The 21,481-nt window shown below is 43.4% G+C and overlaps 1 protein-coding gene across 8 annotated transcripts in view; it reads left to right on the forward strand.

Annotated features, from left to right (window-relative positions):
• The window catches only part of LOC105470445 (doublecortin domain containing 2C), a 142,438-nt gene extending 122,002 nt beyond the window's left edge, over window positions 1–20,436 (forward strand). For 5 of the 8 annotated variants that reach the window (XR_011611414.1, XR_011611411.1, XR_011611412.1 and 2 more), the window contains 2 exons: window positions 12,370–12,518; window positions 14,132–14,416. Coding sequence is in view for 3 of the 8 variants with exons in the window: in XM_011722421.3 (XP_011720723.2) it covers window positions 19,479–19,508 (30 nt within the window). In the remaining 5 variants the exon portion in view is untranslated. Of the gene's footprint in view, window positions 1–12,369; window positions 12,519–14,131; window positions 14,417–19,478 lie in introns of those variants that run through there. The other 3 variants (XM_071076172.1, XM_071076173.1, XM_011722421.3) reach the window with 2 other exon arrangements.
• The last annotated feature ends 1,045 nt before the right edge of the window (window positions 20,437–21,481 follow it).

The following is a 21,481-nucleotide window of genomic DNA, read 5'->3' on the forward strand; positions in this document are numbered from 1 at the left end:
CCTCTCCAGCACCTGTTGTTTCCTGACTTTTTAATGATCGCCATTCTAACTGGTGTGAGATGGTATCTCATTGTGGTTTTGATTTGCATTTCTCTGATGGCCAGTGATGATGAGCATTTTTTCATGTGTCTGTTGGCTGTATGCATGTCTTCTTTTGAGAAATGTCTGTTCATATCCTTTGCCCACTTTTTGATGGGGTTGTTTGTTTTTTTCTTGTAAATTTGTTTGAGTTCTTTGTAGGTTCTGGATATTAGCCCTTTGTCAGATGAGTAGATTGCAAAAATTTTCTCCCATTCTGTAGGTTGCCTGTTCACTCTGATGGTAGTTTCTTTTGCTGTGCAGAAGCTCTTTAGTTTAATGAGATCCCATTTGTCAATTTTGGCTTTTGCTGCCGTTGCTTTTGGTGTTTTAGACATGAAGTCTTTGCCCATGCCTATGTCCTGAATGGTACTACCTAGGTTTTCCTCTAGGATTTTTATGGTATTAGGTCTAACATTTAAGTCTCTAATCCATCTTGAATTAATTTTCGTATAAGGAGTAAGGAAAGGATCCAGTTTCAGCTTTCTACTTATGGCTAGCCAATTTTCCCAGCACCATTTATTAAATAGGGAATCCTTTCCCCATTTCTTGTTTTTGTCAGGTTTGTCAAAGATCAGATGGCTGTAGATGTGTGGTATTATTTCTGAGGACTCTGTTCTGTTCCATTGGTCTATATCTCTGTTTTGGTACCAGTACCATGCTGTTTTGGTTACTGTAGCCTTGTAGTATAGTTTGAAGTCAGGTAGCGTGATGCCTCCAGCTTTGTTCTTTTGACTTAGGATTGTCTTGGAGATGCGGGCTCTTTTTTGGTTCCATATGAACTTTAAAGCAGTTTTTTCCAATTCTGTGAAGAAAGTCATTGGTAGCTTGATGGGGATGGCATTGAATCTATAAATTACCTTGGGCAGTATGGCCATTTTCACGATATTGATTCTTCCTATCCATGAGCATGGTATGTTCTTCCATTTGTTTGTGTCCTCTTTGATTTCACTGAGCAGTGGTTTGTAGTTCTCCTTGAAGAGGTCCTTTACATCCCTTGTAAGTTGGATTCCTAGGTATTTTATTCTCTTTGAAGCAATTGTGAATGGAAGTTCATTCCTGATTTGGCTCTCTGTTTGTCTGTTACTGGTGTATAAGAATGCTTGTGATTTTTGCACATTAATTTTGTATCCTGAGACTTTGCTGAAGTTGCTTATCAGCTTAAGGAGATTTTGGGCTGAGACAATGGGGTTTTCTAAATATACAATCATGTTATCTGCAAACAGGGACAGTTTGACTTCTTCTTTTCCTAACTGAATACCCTTGATTTCTTTCTCTTGCCTAATTGCCCTAGCCAGAACTTCCAACACTATGTTGAATAGGAGTGGTGAGAGAGGGCATCCCTGTCTTGTGCCAGTTTTCAAAGGGAATTTTTCCAGTTTTTGCCCATTCAGTATGATATTGGCTGTGGGTTTGTCATAAATAGCTCTTATTATTTTGAGGTACGTTCCATCAATACCGAATTTATTGAGCGTTTTTAGCATGAAGGGCTGTTGAATTTTGTCAAAAGCCTTTTCTGCATCTATTGAGATAATCATGTAGTTCTTGTCTTTGGTTCTGTTTATATGCTGGATTATGTTTATTGATTTACGAAAATGTTGAACCAGCCTTGCATCCCAGGGATGAAGCCCACTTGATCATGGTGGATAAGCTTTTTGATGTGTTGCTGAATCCGGTTTGCCAGTATTTTATTGAGGATTTTTGCATCGATGTTCATCAGGGATATTGGTCTAAAATTCTCTTTTTTTGTTGTGTCTCTGCCAGGCTTTGGTATCAGGATGATGTTGGCCTCATAAAATGAGTTAGGGAGGATTCCCTCTTTTTCTATTGATTGGAATAGTTTCAGAAGGAATGGTACCAACTCCTCCTTGTACCTCTGGTAGAATTCAGCTGTGAATCCATCTGGTCCTGGACTTTTTTTGGTTGGTAGGCTATTAATTATTGCCTCAATTTCAGAGCCTGCTATTGGTCTATTAAGGGATTCAACTTCTTCCTGGTTTAGTCTTGGAAGAGTGTAAGTGTCCAGGAAATTATCCATTTCTTCTAGATTTTCCAGTTTATTTGCGTAGAGGTGTTTATAGTATTCTCTGATGGTAGTTTGTATTTCTGTGGGGTCGGTGGTGATATCCCCTTTATCATTTTTAATTGCGTCGATTTGATTCTTCTGTCTTTTCTTCTTTATTAGTCTTGCTAGTGGTCTGTCAATTTTGTTGATCTTTTCAAAAAACCAACTCCTGGATTCATTGATTTTTTGGAGAGTTTTTTGTGTCTCTATCTCCTTCAGTTCTGCTCTGATCTTAGTTATTTCTAGCCTTCTGCTAGCTTTCGAATGTGTTTGCTCTTGCTTCTCTAGTTCTTTTAATTGCGATGTTAGAGTGTCAATTTTAGATCTTTCCTGCTTTCTCTTGTGGGCATTTAGTGCTATAAATTTCCCTCTACACACTGCTTTAAATGTGTCCCAGAGATTCTGGTATGTTGTATCTTTGTTCTCATTGGTTTCAAAGAACATCTTTATTTCTGCCTTCATTTCGTTATGTACCCAGTAGTCATTCAGGAGCAGGTTGTTCAGTTTCCATGTAGTTGAGCGGTTTTGATTGAGTTTCTTAGTCCTGAGTTCTAGTTTGATTGCACTGTGGTCTGAGAGACAGTTTGTTATAATTTCTGTTCTTGTACATTTGCTGAGGAGTGCTTTACTTCCAATTACGTGGTCGATTTTGGAGTAAGTACGATGTGGTGCTGAGAAGAATGTATATTCTGTTGATTTGGGGTGGAGAGTTCTATAGATGTCTATTAGGTCTCCATTAGGTCTGCTTGCTGCAGAGATGAGTTCAATTCCTGGATATCCTTGTTAACTTTCTGTCTCGTTGATCTGTCTAATGTTGACAGTGGAGTGTTGAAGTCTCCCATTATTATTGTATGGGAGTCTAAGTCTCTTTGTAAGTCTCTAAGGACTTGCTTGATGAATCTGGGTGCTCCTGTATTGGGTGCATATATATTTAGGATAGTTAGCTCTTCCTGTTGAATTGATCCCTTTACCATTATGTAATGGCCTTCTTTGTCTCTTTTGATCTTTGATGGTTTAAAGTCTGTTTTATCAGAGACTAGTATTGCAACCCCCGCTTTTTTTTGTTCTCCATTTGCTTGGTAAATCTTCCTCCATCCCTTTATTTTGAGCCTATGTATGTCTCTGCGTGTGAGATGGGTCTCCTGAATACAGCAGACTGATGGGTCTTGACTCTTTATCCAGTTTGCCAGTCTGTGTCTTTTAATTGGAGCATTTAGTCCATTTACATTTAAGGTTAAGAATGTTATGTGTGAACTTGATCCTGCCATTATGATATTAACTGGTTATTTTGCTCGTTAGTTGATGCAGTTTCTTCCTAGCCTCGATGGTCTTTACATTTTGGCATGTTTTTGCAATGGCTGGTACCGGTTGTTCCTTTCCATGTTTAGTGCTTCCTTCAGGGTCTCTTGTAAGGCAGGCCTAGTGGTGACAAAATCTCTAAGCATTTGCTTATCTGTAAAGGATTTTATTTCTCCTTCACTTATGAAACTTAGTTTGGCTGGATATGAAATTCTGGGTTGAAAATTCTTTTCTTTAAGAATGTTGAATATTGGCCCCCACTCTCTTCTGGCTTGGAGAGTTTCTGCCGAGAGATCTGCTGTTAGTCTGATGGGCTTCCCTTTGTGGGTAACCTGACCTTTCTCTCTGGCTGCCCTTAAGATTTTTTCCTTCATTTCAACTTTGGTGAATCTGGCAATTATGTGTCTTGGAGTTGCTCTTCTCGAGGAGTATCTTTGTGGCGTTCTCTGTATTTCCTGGATTTGAATGTTGGCCTGCCCTACTAGGTTGGGGAAGTTCTCCTGGATGATATCCTGAAGAGTGTTTTCCAACTTGGTTCCATTTTCCCCCTCACTTTCAGGCACCCCAATCAGACGTAGATTTGGTCTTTTTACATAATCCCATACTTCTTGCAGGCTTTGTTCATTTCTTTTTCTTCTTTTTTCTTTTGGTTTCTCTTCTCGCTTCATTTCATTCATTTGATCCTCAATCGCAGATACTCTTTCTTCCAGTTGATCGAGTCGGTTACTGAAGGTTGTGCATTTGTCACGTATTTCTCGTGTCATGGTTTTCATCTCTTTCATTTCGTTTATGACCGTCTCTGCATTAATTACTCTAGCCATCAATTCTTCCACTTTTTTTTCAAGGTTTTTAGTTTCTTTGCGCTGGGTACGTAATTCCTCCTTTAGCTCTGAGAAATTTGATGGACTGAAGCCTTCTTCTCTCATCTCGTCAAAGTCATTCTCCGTCCAGCTTTGATCCGTTGCTGGCAATGAGCTGCGCTCCTTTGCCGGGAGAGATGCGCTCTTATTTTTTGAATTTCCAGCTTTTCTGCCCTGCTTTTTCCCCATGTTTGTGGTTTTATCTGCCTCTGGTCTTTGATGATGGTGATGTACTGATGGGGTTTTGGTGTAGGTGTCCTTCCTGTTTGATAGTTTTCCTTCTAACAGTCAGGACCCTCAGCTGTAAGTCTGTTGGAGATTGCTTGAGGTCCACTCCAGACCCTGTTTGCCTGGGTATCAGCAGCAGAGGCTGCAGAAGATAGAATATTTCTGAACAGCGAGTGTACCTGTCTGATTCTTGCTTTGGAAGCTTCCTCTCAGGGGTGTACTCCACCCTGTGAGGTGTGGGGTGTCAGACTGCCCCTAATGGGGGATGTCTCCCAGTTAGGCTACTCAGGGGTCAGGGACCCACTTGAGCAGGGAGTCTGTCCCTTCTCAGATCTCAACCTCCGTGTTGGGAGATCCACTGCTCTCTTCAAAGCTGTCAGACAGAGTCGTTTGCATCTGCAGAGGTTTCGGCTGTGTTTGTTATTGCCCTGTCCCCAGAGGTGGAGTCTACAGAGACAGGCAGGTTTCCTTGAGCTGCTGTGAGCTCCACCCAGTTCGAGCTTCCCAGCAGCTTTGTTTACCTACTTAAGCCTCAGCAATGGCGGGCGCCCCTCCCCCAGCCTCGCTGCTGCCTTGCCGGTAGATCACAGACTGCTGTGCTAGCAATGAGGGAGGCTCCGTGGGTGTGGGACCCTCCCGGCCAGGTGTGGGATATGATCTCCTGGTGTGCCTGTTTGCTTAAAGCGCAGTATTGGGGTGGGAGTTACCCGATTTTCCAGGTGTTGTGTGTCTCAGTTCCCCTGGCTAGGAAAAGGGATTCCCTTCCCCCTTGCGCTTCCCAGGTGAGGCAATGCCTCGCCCTGCTTCAGCTCTCGCTGGTCGGGCTGCAGCAGCTGACCAGCACCGATCGTCCGGCACTCCCCAGTGAGATGAACCCAGTACCTCAGTTGAAAATGCAGAAATCACCGGTCTTCTGTGTTGCTCGCGCTGGGAGTTGGAGACTGGAGCTGTTCCTATTCGGCCATCTTGCTCCGCCCCCAGACGGGGTTTCACAGTGTTAGCCAGGATGGTCTCGATCTCCTGATCTCGTGATCCGCCCATCTTGGCCTCCCAAAGTGCTGGGATTACAGGCTTGAGCCACTGCGACTGGCCAGGATGTCATCATCTTTGGGGGCCATTATTCTGCCTACCATACCCACTGAGTCTTATATGTGCTAAACGTAGCTTCTGTAGCTTGTAATCACATACATTCAGGTTTTGGGCACAAGTAGAAGGTCTTTCATTTGCTTCCGACACGTTTTGTCCTACGTGTTTTGTGTGCTGTGTGCCATACACCATCTCCATTGCCACTGTGTCATTGCCACTGTTTCAGCCTTTCGGGACTCAGAGCTTGTCTTTCAGAATATTGGCTCACCTTTAAGCCTCATTTTATAAGCACATCTACCATAACGTCCTTGGGAAGTGCACCCCAAATTGAGACTATATACTGACTATCAGCTCAATTGAGACATGTTACTGCAGCCAAAAGATGAATATAAAGCTTGTCCAGCCATGTAGGAGGTCTAGCTTACTTAAATACTTCTTTATCATCAGGACTGATGAAAATAAATGAAATGTATTTTGAAGTTTTTAATAAAAAGAAACATCGTAAGTTGCAGAAGAGAGCTGGGGTTAGCTGTTCAGAAGCCCTTTCCTATCATAAGGCATCATTGCTTAGCTGTAGTCTGTTAGCTTTAAGGAGTGGAGATAAGTAGCAGTCTTCTGTATCTTTTCAGGGTTTGCCCCATGTGACAACACTGATTTTGAGTACAGAATGTTTGGAAGAGTCTGATCTCTCTTTATTTTCGATTTGTTTTTAAAATAGCCTTTATGTTTCAGAGCAGTTTTAGTTTTATAGCAAAATTGAGTGAAAAGTACAGAGATTTCCTGTTTAGTCCCCCCCTCCGCCCCCCCTACCCCTCAATCCCTGGCCCAAGCCTCCTCTGCTGTCAGCATCTCCTACCATAGTGGTACATTTGTTACAACTGATGAACCAACACTGACCCCTCACATCATCATCACCCAAGTCCGCAGTTCACATTAGGGCTCCCTCTTGGTGTTCCGCATTCTACAAGTTTGGACAAATGTAAAATGACATACATTGCCCGTTATAGTGTCGTGCAGAGTAGCTTCACTCTCCTAAAAATCCTGTGTCCCCCAATCCATTCCCCTATCCCCTCCAAACCTGTTGTAATCACTTCACAATGGTTCTCTTTACTATCTCCATGGTTTTGCCAGTTCCACAAATGTCATAGAGTTGGAATCATACGGTATGTACCTTTTCAGACTGTAAATGCTTAGCGGGGACTTCCTCCAGACATCTTTCTGCTCCACATAGCTTCAGTGTCTTTGCCTGCTCAGGGTCTGTGGGAGGAAATGCAGAGATCACCTGGGAGGTCACTTGCATTGCACATGAAGGAACTGAGGTTGGCATCATTGTGAGCTCACTCAGTTTTCCATGAAGATCTGTAACTAAACCTAGTATTTAAGATTCCCATTCCAGTGCTCTGTCAACATGTCAAAGGCTATTAAGCAAGTGACTAGTTGGCAGAGACGGGGGAGGGAGCAATCTATAAATTGGTGAATAACTTGGGCAGAATGAAAAGAGTCTGGCCCTGGGGATCATCAAATATCCGTCAAGTGGGATGGAGTGAGGATGGCTGAGGAAGGGAGGGAGCATCACACATGATGTGCTGGGAACGGTGCTGAGCATCATATTTATATTCTTTCTTTTTATCCTCATGTGAGGATTGCTGTTGAAATGGTAGGTATTAGTTTTCTAAATTTGAACTAAGAGAGACTCAGAGAGGTAAATTACTTTCCCATGGCCACATAACTAGACAGTTGGTTTTAAATCCAGATTTGTCTTGCTCCAAAGCTTCTATTATTCCCATAAATTCATGAGTTTGCCTTCCCAGAGGCAATGGAAGTGCTTCTCCACTTGCCATGTAATCGATCTGTGACACCAGCCACTCTAAGGCCCACACAGGCATGATTTAGGTTGAATTCATAAAATCTTTCTAAGAAATGCGGAGCGTTCCTTTACTTTTAAGGATTGTGAAGAGGACAGCCAAGCCCACTTGGGGCGTTCTTGGGTCTCTTCTCTTTTTTTGAATTATTAAAGCAACTTTTATTTATTGTCAAGGAGATTTGAGGTGGTTTGCAATAAAAAAAGAGATAAAAGAACATGGAAATCCTTTAAAAGAAGAATACAAATATAAACACCAAGCAACAAATTAGAAAGTCAGAGAGAGGGAAAATCAGGGCATTTGTGTGAAATAAATGACATCAGGCGACGTCCTGGAGGAATCATTCAGGCGGGAGCATGGCTCTCACTTCCCATGGAAATCTCTAGTTCCCTGTGTCATTTATGTTCCTTATCTGTCCCTACATTTAATCATTTTTGAATATTCGAGTTTCTAGTTGGTGACAAGAAGTAATAGTGAACTAGATGTCTGAAGCTCTCAGAGGTTTTCGTCCCACTAATATTAATACACAGTGAAACTGTGCAGGTCATTGATTTGAGGCCTTATTTGAGTCTCTTTTTTATGTTAAAATAAAAGGTAAGGACAAGATCATTTTTTTTCTTTTTGAGACAGCACCTTCCTCTGTCACCCAGGCTGGAGTGCAGTGGCGCCATCATTGCTCATTGCAGCCTCAGTCTCCTGGGCTCAAGTGATCCTCCTACCTTAGCCTCCTAAGTAGCTGGGACTACAGGTACACACCACCATGCCTGGCTAATTTTTTTATTTTTGTAGAGACAGAGTCTTGCTATGTTGCCCAGGGTGATCTCGAACTCCTGGCCTCACATGATCCTTTTATCTTGACCTCCCAAAATGCTGGGGTTATAGGAATAAGCCACTGTGCCTGGCCAAAATAATTGATTTTTAGTGTTTGAAAGAAAGCATCAGAAAACATGACGGTGGGGAAATCTGGCCGGCACCACCCACCTGCGGTCAAGGTTAACCTCACCAGTGATGAATTAATGTAGATATAATGTAACTCTTGGTATGATGCAGGACACTTTATTTCTGTGGAGCTGTCCCCCTCCAGCCATCATTCCAATCTGTTTAAGACACGATATCAGCTCTACCCAAATTGAGGGACATTTTACAAAATACCCAACCGGTACTCCTTGAAAATATCAAGGCCGTGAAAAATAAGGGAAGACTGAGAAGCTGTCACAGTTTGGAGGTAACTAGGAGACATGGTAACCAAATGCAGCATGCTGTCCTGGACTGGATCATAGTTTGGGGGAAATCCAAATAAAGTCTGTTAAATAGTATTAACAGTTAAATAGTATTGCACAAATGTTAATTTTGGTTTTGGTAAAGTACCATGATTTTGTAAGGTGTTAGCGTCAGGGGAAGCTGTGTAAAGAGTACACTAGTTTTCTCTGTACTATCTTTGCAATGATCTTATAATACTGTACTATCATAAATCTAAAATTATTTCAAAATAAAACGTTAGAAGAAGCACCAGAACTCCTCTTCCCCCAGGTGGAATATAATTAAGGACCTGCAATCTACAGAGCAGAGAAAAAAGGAATAGTTTGGTTGGAATCCTTCAGCCTTCCTTTGCGTCTCTTTGGAGTCCTCCTGCTGGACCCCTGAGACACCTCTGAGGAACATGAGGGCACCGTGGAGCACAGTAGGAACACAAGTACACTGGCCAATCTCTTAAGGGCCTTTTCAGCTGAAAATGGTATTCTGAGTTTTGCCAGATCTGCCAAGGAGTGGCATTAGAGCAATCAGAGAAGTCAATCAATCGAGTTGAAGTTTGCTGATCAAGCAAGTGAAAGCTGAGAACCGGCTTGTATTAGGCAAAATGGAAGTTGTTCATAGCCTAACAACAGATGGTTCCTGTAGAAAGATGAGCATGAGCCTGATAGGAACTGGTCCAAAGAATGGAAGTAGTGAGGATGGAGACACCAGGCACAGGGGACACTTGGCGGGAACTTGGCCATAGGGGAGCACACACTGGGGCAGGGGCTATAGGGGAACATGGTGAAGGCTGGGTTCTTTTAGGAGGGGGCCCATGATGAAGGCCGGGTTCTTTCTGGTGGGGGGGGGCGGGGCATGGCGAAGGCTGGGTTCTTTCTGGCGGGGGAGGGGGCACCCATGGCGAAGGCTGGGTTCTTTCTGGCGGGGGGGTGGGGCCCATGGTGAAGGCTGGGTTCTTTTTGGAGGGGACATGGTCAAGGCTGGGTCTTTCTGGCGGGGGGTCATGGCGAAGGCTGGGTTCTCTTTTAGGAGGGGACATGGTCAAGGCTGGGTTCTTTCTGGCGGCGGTGGGGGAGCCCATGGTGAAGGCTGGGTTCTTTTTGGAGGGGACATGGTCAAGGCTGGGTTCTTTTTGAGGAGTCATAACTATTACAGCATGTCTGTTCTCATCTAAAGGGCAAGAAACTGAGGATGCAGTATCAAGAGAGGCTGCCGGGTGGACCTTCCTCAGTTGGCCATGATGTGGAGTCCACGCGCAGTGGGAGGGTTGGTCCTATGCAGGAACAGGACAGCCCCTCCGGAGTAGTACAGGAGAGGGCACAGGATGCAGACACAGATCCCGGGAGGCGAGGAAGTGTGGGGTAGGGCCTGTGGATGTTTTTTCTGAGTGCTCTTATTTTCATACACAGAGGCAGGGCCGTGAACTGTGAATGTGGAGGGGGGAAGTGGAGCTTTGAAGAAAAAGAAAGCAAGAAATAGTTGCTTGGAAGATTGAGCTACTGAAAGAACTGGAGAAATGACCTGGGGTTATGTCGTGGCACTAACGAGCCCTTGAAGGTGGTGATCGAGAGTGGAAGGCGTGAGTCCAGGGGCAGGCAGTGGCTCCAGAGTTGGTAAAGGAGGATGTGGACAAGTTAGGGGTGGGAGGGTGAAATGGCGGCAGGGCTGGTGGCACAGAGGTGCTGATGAGGTAGGAGAATTGGAGTGGGGCATTAGAGGGAGAGGGCTGTAAAGATGGGAAGATGGAATGAGGTGGGTCAGAATTCCTGGTAATCACAGGGTCTAGGGTGTGGTCTGTGGTAAGGAGCAGGATCATCAGATGTGATGAGGCCAAGGCACTGAGAAACCACAATTGGAAGGTTTGTATTGAGTAACTGTTGTGGTCCCCATGGCTAAAAGTAAGAGGTGTGGCCTGGAGCTCAGTAGACAACTACTCAGGAGAAAAGGGGATGGATGGTAGAGTCTGATGGCAGGAACTTCAAAGAGGCTGAAGGGTTTTAGGGAGGAGGATGGGATAAAGATCTGGAGACAGTGGTGGGTGCAAGAAGGGCCCCTACCCACTTCTGTGGCCGGTGGTTCAAGTGTGTGGAAGAGAAAGGCATCATTTGAGGGGTACTGTGGGGCTGTATCCTCAGGAGAGTCAGACTCTGAAGTACGTCTTAGAAGTCTGAAAAACACGTACGCCTTTTGAACCGCTATCCACGTCTAGAAGTTTGTTCCAAGGCTACAGAATTAGAGCTAAGTTCTTATTCCCTATTGCTAGACTAATTTAGGTTACAACTTACATCAAGTGGTGAGTTTATGATTTATATTTATTTCCATTTTTTGGCTTTGCTCTGTTTTTCAGATTTTCTATGATGAGCATGTTTGAATACAGAAAATAAAAATGTTTTTATATTTTAAGAATAAAAGAACTATAGTGGTTGCGGGAGAGATTATTAGGTTAACCTGTTAATCTAGGGCCACAGAGGGACAGGAAAGCCTTCAAGCCACCATCAGAGATTTTGCGAATTCAAACTACTTTTTGGTGTAACTTGCAATCCCCTGTGAGGACTTGGTAAGGTCCTTGCTGGTTTATTTAAAAAGGTTCTACCCACAGAGAAATCAGTTGCCTAGGTAATAGTTACCAAATACAGAAAATAAATGCTATCTAACTCCGCGTTTCTAACTTTTCACAAACTAATTATACTTTCAACCAAAACATTGGATTTACTTTCACAAATTTGAGCCTGACATCTTAATTCATAACTAGCAGCTGCTGGGGCTTCTGGCGGCCACAAAAATAAGTGAAAATAAAACTAGGTTTTAAACCGACTATTGAATACGGTACTTACATAATGTTCAAATCACATAATCCTTTAAAACGTACAATTGAGGGAATTCTTTGTGGAGAAAGGCAGTGGTTTTGCTGACCTCATCCAGCTGTTATCGTAAGTCTGATCCTTGGTGGCCTCTGACCTCACACGATTGTAATCAAAACCAGCTCTTGAAACTCTTCGTTCCTCTTCGTTTTTCCCTCTGCTCCAATTTTCAGATTTCCCCAGCTGCTGCTGTTGGCAGTTTAATCTCTCCAACCAGCCCTGTGACGGCTTCTCGAATTCCTCCTTCCCCGGCTGTCAGCTCCCGCATCTGCTCCCACATGTCCTTTTCATCTCACTCGTCAAAATGTCAGGGCTGCAGAACAGCCTCAGTCTCATGATTTGGCTACTCAGTTCAGTTGAACCGAAGTGCTTATTAGCAAAAGATTTCTGTGTTAATTATGCCGATAGAAACTCTGACACACAGATACGCTTAGGGGCATATATCTAGACTAGAACAATTTTTTCCTGCTAAGTTGCTGAATTGGCAGAGAAGCCTATGGACTTCACAGTACCTGAAATCAAAGCAGAGCTGTCGGAGAAGACGTTCGATGGGGCAGATCTGTGGAAACGTTGTATTGCATTTATTTATATGATACTTGTGTGCGTTTGTGCGTTTTGTCTTGCGAGTGTTGATGTAAGTGTACTTTTGTAGTTCGGGTATTTTTCATTTTAGAGTGAGTATTCTACCTTTATTGCTATTTACTATTGAGATTTCACAAAGCTACAAAGAGCTGCTGTGTAAGCTGCGCCGGTTTACATTTGCTGGTTGTTTGCAGAGAACACCCAGCACCTGCGTTTTACTGGTCACCCGGAAAGATGCTGTCACCTCCTAAATCTCGCACAGAGCAGAGGAAACGCCACCGCGTGTGGCTGGCTGCCCGCTGTGACATCCTATGAGGAAGAAGGGAAAGAAAACCTAATTCAAGTAAAATATGCTTTTTGGCGGAGGTTGGGGGAAAAAAAATAAGATAAAAGTTCTGCCAGTGCCCTGTAATTTCAGAAGGTACAATTTGCATAATGTTGGCATGGCTTTCTGCATAATAAAAGCATAGTTATATTTTTGACTGAAATCGGCCCTAAATGCTGTCTAAACTAGTCAAATTGGTTACTTTCCAGTAATTCTTGTATGCATAGATCTTACGTTAAAACACCATGGTTTTACACTTTTTGGTCAGCTTACTAATGTCTGGGGTTTTGTTTGTTTATTTGTTTCCAGTATCTCTCAAGAACCTCAGCGTGAGTAAAAAAGTGGTTCTGTTTCCTGGTAAGAGAACCTGTGACCTGTGCTCACTCACAGACACTTCTGTGTGACGTAGGGCACGGTGCAGGTGGCTGCTCTGCGAGTTTCGAGGGGAAAGTGTCCTTAGCGAGGCCCCGTGATTCACTGCCTCGTGGGGGGTGTCGCCAAGCTTCCCACTGACAGGCAGCCTTCCCCATGTGCTCATGTGGGCTTTGAGTAAACCGCGGTCTCATGACTATGCATGGAGCCCTCAAACCACCTTGCATATGGCAGGTTCCAGGTCAGCTGACAAACGAAGATTTTGGTGTACTGGATGGTGGCACAATCTGTCAGTCAACAATGCGGTTTTGGCAGATTTTCCATCGTTCAATTATTTTAATCTTTCACTGCATTTATTCTTATAATATTTTGTAAAGAAAAGCTCCTGAAACTTGAGATAAGAAGTACAAGTTTCAGACGGGAGGCTTTAGACACACATGAGTATCCTTAGGGGAGACATTTTCAGCCGCACTCAGGTGCCTGTTGGGTAGCAGGCTGGGTTCTGAAAGAAAACCGACGGAGCGCACAGACGCACTGCCAGGAATGCCTCGTAGATGATTGGATTGAAAAGGCAAGGTGAACAGAGCAGTTTTTGAAAATGTATTTTACTCTGTAGTAACACAGCACAAATATTATTTTATATTAATATTTTATATCATTTTATATTACATAGTATTAATATTCATATACATACATTTTAATACCTTAAATCTATTTTTAATTCTGCACATTTTAATTTTATGTGTTTTTGGGAATGCTTTATGTGCGGGACTAGCAGACTGCTGGTTCATTCACTATTTATTTTTTATTCTTTTATTTATCAAACGTTTTCTGAGTTTCTTTCATGTGCCAGGCTGAGCTGAGCACTTCAGAAACAAAGATGAGTAAACGCCATCCCTGCCCTCTAGTCAGGGAGACAGACTTGACGCGGAGAATCATGCCCAGGTGTGGGAGGGCGCTGTGCTGGCGCCAGGCGTGAGTGGCCGGGCAGGTCTTCCTGTGGGATTAGCAGAGGGTCGCTTTGCCCTCAGAGCCCTCAGCCCCTGCCTTTTGCTTGGCACATAGTCATACATCACCGTGTGACAGTCTTTGTATTTTCTTCTATAACCCACCCTTTTTTTTCTATTTAAGCTTTTATGTGATGATGAGTATCATATCATGGATGTATCCATTTTTTCCATTCACAGTGTGCTTTCATTGTCATGTCATCTTAATCCTACAGTTCCTAAAGATCCATATTTTTATCCCTATTTTCTAAGAGAGAATTAACGGAAACACAGAAGGGAAGGTGCCTTGTTCAAGATGAATCTGAAAGTGGACGGAGGCAGCAGGACTCATCGTGCCATTAATCATTTTTGGAACTGCTGACCTTGGGCCAAGTGCTATCCGGAATGTGAAGGAAATCCACTGGAATGAGACTCAGTTTTGTTTTTCTCGAGAAGCTCATGTGTATTGGGGTTGGGGCACAGATCTATAGACAAGAAAATCTAATAAGAGAGATAAGTGTTAAAATAGAGGTGTGTACTGGGTACCCTGGAAATATACCACAGAGAGAACGATTGACTGTCTGGGCCTGGGAGGGAGGCTGCAGGGATTTATAGAATGTGTTATAAAGGAGAGGATTGCGAAAATGAATTGGGAAGGGCTTGTAGGAATTTGCCAACTTGACAGGGTGAGGAAGCGGGTGGTGGGCAGAGGGGTCAGCTTAGTCAAGTGCATGGAAGAGTGAGGGTGCATTGGGGGAGTGCAACTAGTTTGGGGCAATTGGAGCAAAAAGTGAATGTTTCTGAGGAAGGAATAGTATGTGAGGAAGACAGAGATACAGACAAGGTTCAGCTTTTAAGGTCCATCAGTGGGAAAAGGCAAGGCTAATTTGTAGTAAAAAATAAATACATAAATAAATTCCAAATCTCAGTGGCTTTAGACAATAAATCCTTATTTCTTGATCACAGCAGCCTACTGTGGATTGGAGGCTTTCCTGGGTGGCTCTCCTCCACGTGGTGACTCAGGGATCCTTGATTTTGTCATGCTGCTGTCTTCAACACACAGTCTGAGTCTGCTATAGGAGGGGAAGGAAAGACGTAGGAAGCCACATTAGATAACCAGCCGTCTCAGCCCAGAAGGGACACATCCCGTTTCCCATCCCTTTGGTCTGAACTAGTCGCCTGGGCCCGTTTAGCTGTGCACTGTCTGGTAACACAGTCTCGGGCAGCTCTGCATCTCTGGTGGTCACCTGGTCATGGTCGCCATGCCCTCGTCTGTCAACGTAAGGATTATGGTCTTTATCCTGTAGGTAATGCTAAAGCAGGGAGATGATGTGATCAAATATATGTTTCTAAGAAGGGGCTGTGATAGCAGGGGAAGAAGGGAGAGGGATGAGAGTATTGTGTGTGTGCATCGTATTCTCTCTTTTGGGTGTGAAGGCCTGGACCCAGGCAGGGGTGGGACCCAGGGACCCAGACAAGAAGTGACAGATTCCTGGGAGTAGACAAAATTGACCGCACTGGGCCACAAAGTGGATATGGGGGGCGCGAATGAAATTGGAGTAGAGATTTCTGGTTTGAGTCTGCGCATTGCTTCTGAAAACAAGGGGATGAGCAGGTTTTGGGGAAGGAAGTGTGCGAACATGCCAAGATCTCCATGTCAGCTGAGCGACTTGATCCATCTCAGGTTCTGCAAGGCTCCCCACTGAAGACATCTTTTCAAGTGTTATTTCAAAGGGTGTTGTTTTTAGTTTTCAGCAGCATCTTTTTAATATCTTCTGCCAAATGGCATTCATCCCCGTGGGAAAGGGAGTGTTAGCACCGGGAAATGTAGTTTGGCCGGTGAAAGGTTGATGGCGGTGGGGTGTTCTTCCTGAGCTCCGAAGGTTGGTTCTCATGTGTTGGGGTGAAGGACATGGCCTCTAGATTCTCCTGCACTCTGATTTCTTTCTTTTTCATTTTACTAAAAATGCCTTTTCTGTTTCACTTACTCAGAAAAAGCAAGAATCTTCCCTGTGTCTTTTCAGTTTTTAAATGACTAATGGATTGTGTCTGTGTAATCAGCATTTGGTAACACATCTTTGATTATAGCTTCTCTGATGGTCTCCCATCATATTTTATGCTTGTTTGAGATAATGCATGCAAAAACACATTGCACGTGTAATACCCTATGTGCAAAGTATTTTTGTTAGTATTATCACTGTCACTACTAAGTCAGTGATATAGCAGCGATGTTTGTCTTTTTATGATTTATTTCAGTCGGTTTAGATGGCTACTATGTTTATTGGTGATTTTGTTTTGTTTACTGAAAACAAGAAAAAGAACCATTTGACCTTCTAGAGGAAAAAAACACACCTGTACTCCTAGAAACCCCAGTAGAAATAGAAGCCCACAGAGAACCACCGATGAGACAATCACAAGAGAAATCATCACCAAGACAAGAAGAACAAACACCTGAGGAACAAGAGTCCTCCGAGCAGCCATGCCGGGACAGCCACACCGAGAGCAGCCGCCTGAGATGCCAGAGTCCCCCACACAGCTATTCTCAGGACAGCCACACCGAGAGCAGCCACCTGAGATGCCGGCGTTACCCACACAACCATTCTCAGGTCCGTCATCCTGAGAGCAGACATCTGAGACGCCAGAGTCCCCCCACACAACCATTCTCAGGTCCGTCATCCTGAGAGCAGCCACCTGAGACGCCAGAGTCCCCCCACACAACCATTCTCAGGTCCGTCATCCTGAGAGCAGACATCTGAGACGCCAGAGTCCCCCCACACAACCATTCTCAGGTCCGTCATCCTGAGAGCAGACATCTGAGATGCCGGCGTTACCCACACAGCCGTTCTCAGGTCCGTCATCCTGAGAGCAGACATTTGAGACGCCAGAGTTGCCCATGCAGCCATCCTCAGGACAGTGATGCCAAGAGCAGCCACCCGAGATGCCGGAGTTGCCCACGTAGCCACGCCTGGCACGACCGTCTCAGAAACACATGATTCAGGGGTAACAAAACAACAAATACCATGAGAACAAAATGCCAACCATGTTGTGAAGAAAACAGTCAAAAACTAGAAAGGATCACAAGACAAATGAAAATAAAAGTGGACATTTTTTCACATTATGCTAAAGAGGTATAGCTGGTGGAATATTAAAATCGTGAATTTCCTATTTTGGTGGCAAGACTTTAAGTTCTTAAACACATGTTGTAAGCTGAAATTCATGTGGAATTCCTTCCTCTATTCCCTAACTGTGCAAGTCTGGGAGGGAAGAGGGTTGTTAGCAAGACTGGGTGAATCATTGCCCATTGGGGCTGACCTTCCCTTCTTACACTGTCAACCCATACCTGGCATTCCAGAGTGACTTAGCCCCCTTGCAAACGGCATGTTTACATAGTTACCTCTAACGTGTTCTCCTTTTCAAAAGTGAATTAAGGCATATTATAATAATTATACGTATCTATTTTTATCTACACGCAACATATACATCTGTGTACATGTATTTGCCCATACAGGGGTGTGTGTGTGTGTGTGTGTGTGTATATATGCCATATACGTCCTAAGTGGACAGTAGCATCCTGTGTACATTTTTGGTGGCTAAGAGAATGGACTCTTAAGTCAGTATACAGATTTGGCTTCTCTCCTCATTAAGGGTGTGCACAAGGTCTGTGTCTCAGTTTAGAGCTAATAATAATAACTAACTCATAGGCTGTTGGGGAAATTACTTACCATAAGCAGAACGGTACTGGACACACAAAAGGCACTAAGAAATGTCGGCGACTCCAGTTACTCCATTCGGGTGGTTGTCTTTTTGTTTCTGTTACCAAGTGAGAGAAGACAGGCCGAGTCCCCACTGAGATGAGGCCTGCCCTTGACTCCAGGTTGGCTGAGCTTCTTGCCGGCTAGCACAAAGATGGCAACGGGGATTCTGGGATGGTCCGAGTCCTCTTAAAGATCAGACCACTTTCACACCATCTGCCAATTAGTGGTATATACAGTGTTGCACATGGAAGGAGAAAGAAAAGTTATTATTCACCATATTTGGGCTTCTTGATTTGTTCTTAGACTTGACTAGAGCATTTGTAACACTTTAAGGGGGAAATTTGTAATCCAATAGGAACCATCACCATCTCATCCCGAGCATTTTTTAGTTATAAGTTTCTGCTAGACAGCACATCTACTTTGATTTGGTTTCATTCTAAGTATATGTTTTAGTGCTGGAAAAAGAACTTTGAAACTGCATTTCTAATTGCTTTTGTTGGTGACTTCTTGTCCAGCTGCCCTAGTGCTTGTGGTTTAGACCAGCAAGCTGCAGTGGAAGGAATGGATTAGGGCTAAGAGAGCCCGGCCCTGGCTCCACCATTTGTTGACCACAGGGTCTCGAACAATTTACTTTTCCTCGGTGAACATTAGCTGTCTTCTGTAAAATGAGAATGATAGTAGATTCATAGTTTGTTAGAGCTGGAAACAAATTTAGAGATCACAGAATTCCCAACAGACATTGTGAAGTACCCATAGGGGTTGGGTGGCTGGCCTGAAGTCACATGAGACTTGTAGCTTGGAGGGAGCAGGGACAGGACTGGAACTCATGTTTTTCTTTCCCTCCTTCCTTCGTTCCTCCCTCCCTCCTCCTCCTCTTCATCCTCCTCCTCCTTCTTCTTCCTTCTTCTTTCTTCCCCACCCCGTCCTCCTGTTCTTCCCTCTTCTTCTCTCCTCCCCAACCTCCGTCCCCTCCTCCCTTCTCCTCGTCCTCTTCCTCCTCCTCCTTTTCCTTGTGACAGGGTCTCGCTCTGTCGCTCAGGCTAGTGTGCAGTGGCACAATGACAGACTCAAGCATCCTCCCACCTCAGCCTCCCATGTAACTAAGACTACAGGCATGAGCCACCACGTCTGGCTACTTTTTTTTTTGGAGAGATGGAGTCTTACTGTGTTGCCCAGGCTTCTTCTTTTATAAAATTTGATTTCAGGTCTGTTATAGTACTCTATCTTCCTTAGTATTGAATTTTTTGTATGAATCAAATGGAATTAATCACTCTGAACATTTTACTATAGGTAAAAGAGATTCATTTTACTTAATGGATACATAATTTAAGAAATTTAGAATGTTGCCTCTAGATGATGTTCATCTTTTGGGGCTTAGTTTTAGAGTGGTCCCGGTACTAGGAGGATGACTTAAATAGCTCTTCAAGAGAGTTACTCAGCACTGTGATTGAACCAAATGATCCAGATTCAAACACTGCTGTAGTCTCAACACTCAATGCTGGTTGGTCAGGATGGGGGCTGTGGAGTGAGAAGCGGGAGAAGATGAAGGAAGGGGCAGAGGAATGGTAAAGGGTGATTTAGATGAACTGAAACGGAGTGGGCACCAGCACTGCGCAAAAGCTAATTTCAAAATCAGTGTTCCAGGTTTCCTGCGGCGGCTCTGCATGGCGGCATGTTGCCGTTGGGTGTGCCGTGAGGAGCTGTGCGTGCTGCAGGTGCCAGGTCCCACCCCATGCCTCCCAGGAACAACACCCAGAATCCAGAATCCATCAGAAATGCCAGCTCCTGGGGGAACCAGAAGCAAACTGTGGCCAGGTCACAGCTTAGCGATGTTTTCTGTTAACCTGCTTTTCTGTGTCTTTCAGATGGCCCAGGAGTGGAAACCCGTAGATTAACAAAACCACCTTTATTATCTATCTGAAGTCCACTTTTCTTCAACCATGGGGCTTCCATGTCACATATGGACATTTTAACAGCAAGAAAATCACATGTGGGGTGAAACTAAAGCCACACACAGTGGTGTCTTCTCGAAAGCCAAAGATGAGGTTTCCCAGTTGAGCTCCATATTCTTCTTCTTCCCTTTCTCGGTGATATTTCTTTTTACTAAACATTTTAAAGAATGAAATATGGTTCTTTATCGTTAAGCCCCCAAAAGATCATTCAGAAAATGAGAAGAAGTTGAGAACACCTGTGTATATTTTCCCTTCATGGTATTTTTTTCCTGGAATGTGTATGGGAAGGTATTGCATTTATGTGTAACTTGGAGGTTGTCACAAAAACAGGTACTGATAACCTTTGCTATGTAAAGTTTAAAGTGTAAAAATGTTTTACTTTCTGAATAACTAGTTCAAAGTGAAAAGGAAAAACATCCAGGGTTCGCTGGTGACAGGGTTTGGCTGTATGTCCTCACCCAAATCTCACGTTGAATTGTAATCCCCGTGTGTTGGAGGAGGGGCCGGTGGGAGGTGATTGAATCAAGAGGGTGGACTTCCCCCTTGCTGTTCTCGTGATAGTGACTGAGTGCTCCCGCGACCCAGTTGTTTGAAAGTGTGTAGCGCTTCCCTCTTCACTCTCTCCTGCTCTGCCATGTGAAGAAGGTTCTTGCTTCCCCTTCACCCTTCTGCTATGATTGTAAGTTTCTTGAGGGCTCCCCAGCCATGCCTCCTATATAGCCTGCAGAACTGTGAGCCAATTAAACCTGTTTTCTTAATAAATTACCCAGTCTCGGGTAGTTCATTATAGCAGTTGAGAACAGACTTATACAGCTGGGAAAAGGATTTTATTAACTTATTTACTTATTTTTATTAAGGCAAAAAATAGTACCCATGTGGCTTCATTAGACCATGTGTGTGCGTGTGTGTGTATGTGTATGTACACACAGCCTTATATATATATATATATATATATATACCTCCCAGGGATGCACACACATATGTAATCTACCAGTCTGGGGAGATTTAACAGTCTTTCTTTGGCAAAGATTTTAATTTCAGCAAATTATGTGTGCCTTCAGTTTGCTCTGTTTGTCTTAGGAATTTGAAGAGTGTTTTGCTGAGACACACTTGTTGCTTTTAGCTCTCTATTTTGTTTGTATTCTAGTCATATATAAAGATGGTATAGATTGTTTACCTTTATGTTTTGGTAAAAATTTATGTGCTATCAACAAGGTTAAATGTTCACAATAGAAACTTAAATGTCTTCATCTCCAAGGCACTGAACATTGTCATATTAAAGCTTAAATGTATTTACTGTTATATTTATTGTTACAATAGTTTTAACTATTGGCAGCAGGATCAGTAGTTTCAACTTATATTTTTGCTGATGCTTAAAAGTGTTTTAGAAGTTGGTCTGCCTTACAATTTATTTTTATTTAACTCCAAGTGTTAACTGTCTAGATTGTTCTGAAACTTATATGGACTTTTGAAAACAGCCAGATTTTATGTATTATGTGGACTAATTTCCAAAATCTTTAAAGACTTTCAGTAGCTTACAACCCGTGTTCACATATTCTAAATTCAACTGGTCTATACGGGAGCTTTTTTCTCCCGTAATTTTATTTGTTGGAATTGTTCAGGATTGTTGTATTAATTCCCAAAACCTCAATCAGTAATGCCATAGCCCCAACACAAGTTGAAATTTCTTTTTTAAGTGCACCCAAGTGGCTTCAGATCTCAAGCACTTGAGAACGTTGGAAGGCTTTTAGGAAAGTTTCTGTAACTTTAAAAGATACAAAGCCCCTTTTGTTTCTCTTTTAATAGGATGGTTAAAATTGGTGCATGTTTGTGTGAAAGAGATTGTTAAAATGGGAAAGTCTTTTTGTCTTCTCAAAGCCAGCCTGTGGAGCAGGTTTGAATGCTGTTGCATGTAT

This window comes from Macaca nemestrina, chromosome 13, assembly GCF_043159975.1.
Source record: "Macaca nemestrina isolate mMacNem1 chromosome 13, mMacNem.hap1, whole genome shotgun sequence".
Taxonomy (NCBI): Eukaryota; Metazoa; Chordata; class Mammalia; order Primates; family Cercopithecidae; genus Macaca; species Macaca nemestrina.